Genomic DNA, 7,786 nt, shown 5'->3' with positions numbered 1-7,786 from the left:
GAGGTGTGCGGCTCAGCACACACGCTATGTTTGGGTGCACCTGCGTCAGCTCTGCGCGTGTCACACCCACGGAACTTGTTTCTATTAGGTTAAGCCATTTGATCATACCTCCCCCAAAGCAAAGCTGACTATTGAGCCAGCCTGTCACGAACTGGGTCTGTGCGCTGTAGATAAACTGGGTAATTGGACTCTCCGCCTCCTCATCCAAAACAAACACTCACAAACCGCCCACCCCCACGCTGCAGGGAGTCTGGTCCCTGTCATCTGGGTTCCCGGCTCCAGCGCCCCGCCTCCTCTGACCCTGCAGACAAGGTGAGCGGCCCCCGCGGGGCCCTTGGCCTCCCCCGCGGGCGGGCGCTGCCAGCCCTTATGTAAAGAGGTCCCGGCCTGCTCCGCCGCGGGGCGCACGCGGCCTCCGGCTCAGGTGTGGCGGCTGCGGGTGGGGAGGTGCGCGGAGCAGCCGGGCCGGCCTCCTCCCCGCGGGCGGCTCCGCTTCCCCTTCGCGAGGCTCGTCCCTTCTCCTCGCCTGCCTGTGTGACGGCGGCGTGCGGGCTGGGGAAGGACAGCGCGCCCTCTCCCCGGCTCCCCGCCGTCCCGGCTGATGCGCGCTCTGCGCCCGGCCACCGCGCTCCTCGGGCCTGGCTGTGTAAGTGGCGCGGGGGCGTGGGCGGGAGGGCGCGGGCAGGGGGGCGGGGGAGGGAGGCGGCGGCGCCCGGAGGTGTCAAGTCCTCGCTCCGCCGGGAGGCCCCCGCCCCGCGCGCGCCCCGCGGGCGTCCGAGCCGCCAGCGCGGAGGGGCGGGGGGACACGGCGCTGCGGGGCGCGATGCCGCCGCGGGGTGGCGCCCTCGGCCGCCGCGCCTTCCCTTTAAAGTTGGCGAGGACCTGGGAGCCGGGAGCCCGGCCGGCCGGCCGCTCCAGGAGGCGAGGGCGCGGGGCCCCGACCGCCCTTGATTCGCCCCATCCCTCCCGCAGGGCCAGGCGCGGACGCCGCCGGACCGCGCAGTCTGGAGGGACTGTGAAGCGCTGGCCGGCGTCGGGGCCCTTGCCCGGGGTCGGGCGGGAGCCGGCGGACGGGAGCCAGATGGAGGCGGCGAGAGGGGGCGCCGAGTAGCGGGCGGCTCCCCGGGCTCGCACCTCCCGCGGCGCCCCGGCGCTCCGCGGGCACCGGGGCGCGGCAGGCGGGGCCCCCGGGGCTGCCATGGAGGTGCCTAACGTCAAGGACTTCCAGTGGAAGCGCCTGGCGCCGCTGCCCAGCCGCCGGGTCTACTGCTCCCTGCTGGAGAGCGGGGGGCAGGTCTATGCCATCGGGGGATGTGACGACAGCGGCATCCCCATGGACTGCTTTGAGGTCTACTCCCCCGAGGCCGACCAGTGGACCGCCCTGCCCCCCCTGCCCACAGCCCGGGCCGGGGTGGCCGCCATCGCCCTGGGGAAGCGGATCATGGTGATCGGGGGTGTGGGCGCCAGTCAGCTGCCCCTGAAGGTCGTGGAGATGTACAACATCGATGAGGGCAAGTGGAAGAAGAGGAGCGTGCTGCGCGAGGCCGCCATGGGCATTTCTGTCACGGCCAAAGGCGAGTGGGGCCAGGGCTGAGGGAGGGCAGAGAGAAGGGAGTGGGGGTCACGGGGAGAGGGATGGAAGCCAACACTGAATGGGGGGCCCACTCTCACAGGCCTGATCCCATTTGATCCCTACAATAGACACTGAAACTGAAGACCCACTGGCCTTCTTTTACAGATGGGAAAACAGGCGCAGCAGGTGAAGTGTCTAGTAATTGCATATGATACCAGAACTCCACTCCCCCAGGCTCCTGCCAGCAAGCAGGGCAGGCCTGGCCAGAGGGGAGAGCTGAAGGTTTAGTGCCATGTCTCCGCAGACCCCTTCATTCAGCAGAATGACGAAGCCTCCCACCCACAGCACCTCATCCCCTGACATCGGCCTTTTAGGTACCACCACCTCTAGACCCATATTTGGGGCCCTGGGGACGTTCCCTGCCTCCTTGTACCATCCCCAGGCCCCACTGGTGGGGCTTTGAGGCCTGACTCCAGGGCCTTTCCCGCCACCCTCAACCTCCCCCTCTGCCTCCTAATCTCAGAGATGCTAAGGAATGGAGACTAGAAATTTCCTGAGGGTGGTGCTCCTGCAGCACCTTGCCCGGGTTTACAGGTCTCAGGGCGAGCATGTGCTGACCACACGGTTATTTGATCTTCATTTCACTTTGTCAAAGCCCCTTATTTCTTTCTCACTGGGCCTGGTACAGCCCAGAGCACAGAGGGGGTTCCAAAAGCTCTTTTGCTGAAACACAAAGGGTTTTATGGGAAATGGTCCAACAGGAATTAGAAGACCCCAAGTGCAGCTCAGACAGCCTTGGTGGGATACAACCCTCCCTCCATCTCTGGCAAAACCATCCCATTTACCTGTTGGGTCTACTGTAGATCAGGAACCAGTATTTCTTGAGCACCTGCTGTTCTAGGTCCCAGAGAGGAAGGAGAGAGGCAGAAGACCTGGCCTCTACTTTCAGAAGGCCGGGTCTGACCAATGAAGGTGACCAGTGAGAAACTCTAACCCAGAATCCCTCAGGGCAGTGGCCAGTGGGGCCTCCACGAACTCTGGGTAGGAAGGACAGGAGACCTGGAGGCCTATGCGGGGAAAAAAGAGAGGGAAAGGGTATTCCTTGGTCTCCAGGCCTCAATAAATGTTGCCGGGAGATTAAGAACTAACATTTATTGAGTCCTTACTATAGATGCTTTATATATTTTAGCCCCTCTGATCTTCACAACCTGTGTGATGAGGTAAGTGCTATGATTATCCTCATTTTAGAGGGACGCCATGTGGGGCCCGAAGAGGTTAAATACCTTGCCCAAGGTCACACAGCTAGTGAGTGGTGATGGAGTCTGTGCTCTTCACTGGGGCACTGAAGGAATGGGTTCAGCAGTTAGTCTGATAAGCTTTCATAGGCTTGTGTGTCAGGCACTGGAGCAGATGCTGGGGCCACAGACGAACAAATTCTCTAACCATCTAGCGGAAGAAACAGACAAGGATTATTTCGGTAACAAATGGCGAATAGGGTGAAGCCAATGCCATGGGAGGCACTGAGCTGGTGCTCTGAGCCCAGCTTTGCAGGTGGGGGACACCCAGGCGACCGTGAAGGGATGAGTAGGAGCTGGCCCAGGAGTCGTGGTGTGGCGTGGACCGAGGGTTCTCAGCTGGAGGTGTGTTTCGGGTGACACAGGGATGGGAGAGGCAGAGTTCGTGTAAGGGAAATCCTCCCAATATTAGCAGGCCCAATCTCCTGACCTGAGGCTATGGTTGGGGTTTTTTTTTCCTTTTTCAGTAAGACGAGAGGTAGTACTCAATAGAAGGAAATAGTACTCATCTCTATAATTTCCTTGAAGAATAAAAGCCTCTTAGAGCCAGAAGCGGTGAAGACTGGCTACTGGGAGATGGAATCCCAGGCAGGGGTGGGTCCCTGGGAAGGAGAGTGGCTTGTGGAGTGGGGGAGTGAGGGGAGCTATGTCTCCGGTAGGCTGCAGGAGGTACTGGGGCGAGGCCCCGGGAAACACGGATGCCTTGCTCATCCTCTCCGCTGCAGTGTCCCAAGGAGGTGCCTTCAAAGGCTACCTGCAGCCAAGAGCAGCAGGAAACGAGAGGATTCGCTTCTCCTCTCACAGTGCCCAGCTTACGGCCCTGGCAGGGTTCTTTAAAGGGGCTAGTCTTTTGTCCTCCAAAGCCTCATCCTCATTCACCCCTAACCCTATCCCATCTAGTGCAGGATGCCTCTGGAGCCCACAAGCCTCCCAGTGTGTGAGGAGGATGGCATTCACCCCCATGGGGCTGGCACACAGAGAAAACCAGCAGCAGGCCAGTGTCCCACAAGGCCAACGACAGCAGGGCTGACCTCATTTCCAAAGGCTCCTGCTGGGTCTGGAGAGTTCCGACCTGGGAGTGCCGAAGCAACAGTCCACTATTGGAGGGCATCGGAGGAATACCCCCTCCATTTTGGCATCCCCTCTAGCTGCCTACGCAGGAGGAACGTGGAGAGGACAAGACCTGCCAAGGGTTGTCCAGGCCTCCGCCCCAGTCTACCCCGTGCGAGGCTCAGCCAAGGGCTGGACACCAGGGAAGACTAAGGCATGCAGGCCTGACATGGCTTCAGGAAGACCCAGGCTCAACCCGGCAGGGACTTGTCGTGGTTCCATTAACCTCACTCTAGCACAGCAGTGGTTGGGAACCTGGCTTGGCCTTGGTGCCGGTGTTCGAGGGGTTAATGGAGCCCGGCCTGGTAGGTGATTACTGATGGGCCTGTCTCATGGTTTTCATGAGCTGAGCCCGGGGGTGTGTGTGGCCTTTCTCCTTAGATTGCCGAGTGTACGCGGCAGGCGGGATGGGCCTAGACCTCCGTCCGCACAACCACCTCCAGCACTATGACATGCTCAAGGACATGTGGGTATCACTAGCACCCATGCCCACCCCGAGATATGCTGCCACCTCCTTCCTCCAAGGCTCCAAGATCTATGTGCTGGGTAAGGACGAGTTATCGGTCCCACATCTATCTCTCCTTCCCTCCCCGGGGCCCGTTCCCACGGGAAGCCGTGTCTGAGTGCTGAGCATCTCCTCAGTACTAGGGGGTAACCATGATGCCCCAACCCCTCAGGGAGCCCCCTGTATGGGTGGGTAATAGTCAGAAGGGGAAATGCAGCCCCTTGCCCTCAGGTACTTACATGGCCCCCCTCCCCCACCCCTCCAACCCCATCCTGGCCCCTAGGGGGACGACAGTCCAAGTATGCAGTCAATGCCTTTGAGGTCTTTGACATCGAGACTCGCTCCTGGACCAAGTTCCCCAACATTCCCTGCAAGCGGGCCTTCTCCAGCTTTGTGACCCTGGATGACCGCCTCTACAGCCTGGGGGGCCTGAGGCAGGGTCGGCTCTACCGGCAGCCCAAGTTCCTCCGGACCATGGACGTGTTCGACATGGAACAGGGTGAGCAGGGCACCAGCCTCTAGCTGCCCACCACCCCTCTGGCTGACTCCCCCCTACTTTCCCCCCCCGATCCCGTCCACCCTCCCAGGGCTGCTGACCCAGTGGCATGAGCCTTTCAGAGGTCTAGATAGCCCTCACCATTCCGGGCTACTGTTGGGCTCACTTTCTTCCATGTGGACAGGGCTCCTCTCGGCTGGCTGGTTATTTGTCTCCAAGCCTTTCCCGTCTATTTTCTTGTCTTACAACATCCTGGCAGGGCCAGGGGAGGGAGGGCTTTTCCTGCTTTTTACCGATGCAGACACAGAAGGATCCTGGTCAGGATTACGGTTCCTTGGACTATAGCGAGCCTGGGAGTGGGGAGAGGCCACAGAGCTGTCATTTCAAACAGCAGGAGGTGTAGTTTATGCCCTGAGCACGAAGGGTGGACGGAGTGGACTTCTGTCTCAGGTGTGAGCTCTGGGGACTCAGTGTGTATTTGGTGGGGGAGGTCAGCATCTAATTCTCTCTAAATTTATCCTGCCACGATCCGTGGCCCGTAGGGGGCTGGCTGAAGATGGAACGCTCGTTCTTCCTCAAGAAGCGGCGGGCAGACTTTGTGGCCGGCTCTCTGAGTGGACGGGTCATAGTGGCTGGAGGACTTGGTAAGGATGGCGCTTCCAGGCTATTACTGCGGGTCGAGTGCTTGGTGGACACTTGGCGCTCTGCGTGAGCAGGAGAAGGTCCTGGCTGCTTGCATACTGCCTGCCTACCCCTTTATCCCAAATAATTTAAAACACTCCCTCCCACGTATCCACAAACGGGCCCCCGTGTGCTCCCCCTCTTACACAGGGGAAACTGAGGCCAAGAGAGCATGCAGGACATGCTGCTAACCGTGGAACACAGGCTTGCTGAGCACAGCTCCCTGGGGCCCTATCCAGGAACACTGGAGACAAAAGTGTAGCAGGGATTAGCCTGGTCCTCTTTCTCTGGCCAGCTCTACTCCCTGGATACCCAGCTCCATCTTGGAATAGGAAAGCAATCTGATTAGACAGATTTTTGTAATGGATTCAGGATTTGCTGGGTTACTCCTCGCAGAGAGTAGTGGTATTTTGAAGGCAGGACCCCAGCTTCAACAGGGCAGAGATACATGGGCAGCAGGGCTTCTAGGCACCCAGAGTTCACTGAGTGTGGACAGACTCCCACTTCACCGGAGTATGAAAGGGGCTCAATGTGAGCCAGACCTTGGGGACGGCTTTTTAGTAAAGGGCAAAAGAGAGGCAGCAGCAGTATCTAGAAACTTCTGGTAAAAGCAGAGGGTGGAGGAGATGAAAAGAGGGAGAGAAGGCAAGCGGGGCAAAGTGGCTGTTTGACAAGAGCCGAGGCCCAGGGTAGGGAGGGAGCCCTTCTGCAGCCCAGGGACTGAGGTCCCTTGGCTTCCGCTTGGGGGTTCCAGAGGGAGCCAGGGAGGTGGCGGCCCTGTGGGGCACGGATCAGTGGCTGGGCTCCTTTGTAAGGTCCGGTTCCCTTGGCACTTTCAGGGAACCAACCCACGGTCCTGGAGACGGCAGAGGCGTTCCACCCCGGGAAGAGCAAGTGGGAGGTCCTCCCCACCATGCCCACGCCCCGCTGTGCCTGCTCCAGCATAGTTGTCAAGAATTGCCTCCTGGCTGTGGGGGGCGTCAACCAGGGTCTGAGCGCCGCGGTGGAAGCGCTGTGTGTCTCTGACTCCTAGCTGTCCCTGGGCCCAGCACCTTTGCCCCGGACCAGATCACTCCACTCTTGGGCAGTCTGGGTGACTTCCCAGGATGCTAGGTCCTGTCAGCAGCTAGTGGGCTCAGGCCCTGGGGCTCTGAGGGACCTCCCTCCACCTCCAAACTGTACCAATCCCAGGAGACGGTAAGAAGACGCGTTGACTCCGCCAGCCTCCAGCTGGAGCCCAGCAGAGCTCTGAGGAGACTCCTCCCTTAGTGCTCAGGCAGAGGAAGGCCCAGGAGTACCTGCTACCTCCCCTTCCAGTGAGCTCTGCCCACCACCACCACCCCCACCCCCACCCCCACCCCCGGCGTCCGGGGCAGGAGGTGGGTAGAGCAGAAGACAACGGCTACCATTATGAGGATGGGGAGGATTGGGATGGAAAATGGCGAAGGGCTGCAAGGAGTCCCAAACCCCTCTTCTCTCCCGTGGCCCGCATCCTTCCCCCATTTGGCGGTCAACCTCGGGCCTGCCCTAGCCCTCATCTGCTCAGCGAGAAGTGGCCTTGGAACAGGGGCCGCTGGGTTGGAAGGGAAGCCAGGTTCGGCTTCCCCGCTCCTCTCCTCACTCACTTAGTCCTTCTGCCACCCCTCCCTGGCCCTTTCGTCCCCGGCGACCCCGGAGTGTTTCTGTGCAAAACCTCACGTACACCGTGGCATCAAAGTCCACGAAGGCTGGGTTCGCGGCACTCGGGTTAACAGGAGCAGCACAACGATTAAAATCTATATTCCTATCCTCTTGGGCAGCTGGTGCAGGGGCAGGGTGGACGGGTGTCTTGGTGGGTAGAGGGGACCCCAGGAAACAGTCCCTCTGACAGCCTCAGACTAAACAGGACCCCAGGCGACCAGCTGTCCTTGGCTGTTCCCACTGAGGAGGCTCCATCTCCAAACCACCCCCACCGAGTCACCTCGCTCCCAGCACAGCTGCATCTCTGCCTTCTCTTCAGCGTGGAGACTCCGCTTCCGGGGTAGGAAAGGTTGCGCTCATTAGCTGACATCTCCACGTCTGGCCTCAGTTCACTCAGCTCAAGTTCACTCCTGTCTTACCCCAAGTTGAAAGGGGATTGCTCATGG

At 60.3% G+C, this 7,786-nt stretch overlaps 1 protein-coding gene across 1 annotated transcript; it reads left to right on the top strand.

The window, feature by feature from the left end:
• The first annotated feature begins 347 nt into the window (after positions 1-347).
• On the top strand, positions 348-7,449 carry KLHDC8A (kelch domain containing 8A). Its single transcript, XM_006737038.2, has 6 exons — positions 348-646; positions 973-1,574; positions 4,360-4,524; positions 4,767-4,982; positions 5,522-5,623; positions 6,500-7,449. The coding sequence occupies exons 2-6, from the start codon at positions 1,199-1,201 to the stop codon at positions 6,691-6,693; spliced, it is 1,053 nt and encodes a 350-aa protein (XP_006737101.2). The 5' UTR covers positions 348-646; positions 973-1,198; the 3' UTR covers positions 6,694-7,449.
• The last annotated feature ends 337 nt before the right edge of the window (positions 7,450-7,786 follow it).

The sequence above is a fragment of the Leptonychotes weddellii genome, chromosome 6 (assembly GCF_054177405.1).
Source record: "Leptonychotes weddellii isolate Sample4059 chromosome 6, ASM5417740v2, whole genome shotgun sequence".
NCBI lineage: Eukaryota > Metazoa > Chordata > Mammalia > Carnivora > Phocidae > Leptonychotes > Leptonychotes weddellii.
The sequence above is the reverse complement of the archived record's forward strand: the minus strand, read 5'-3'. Positions and strand labels throughout refer to the sequence as shown.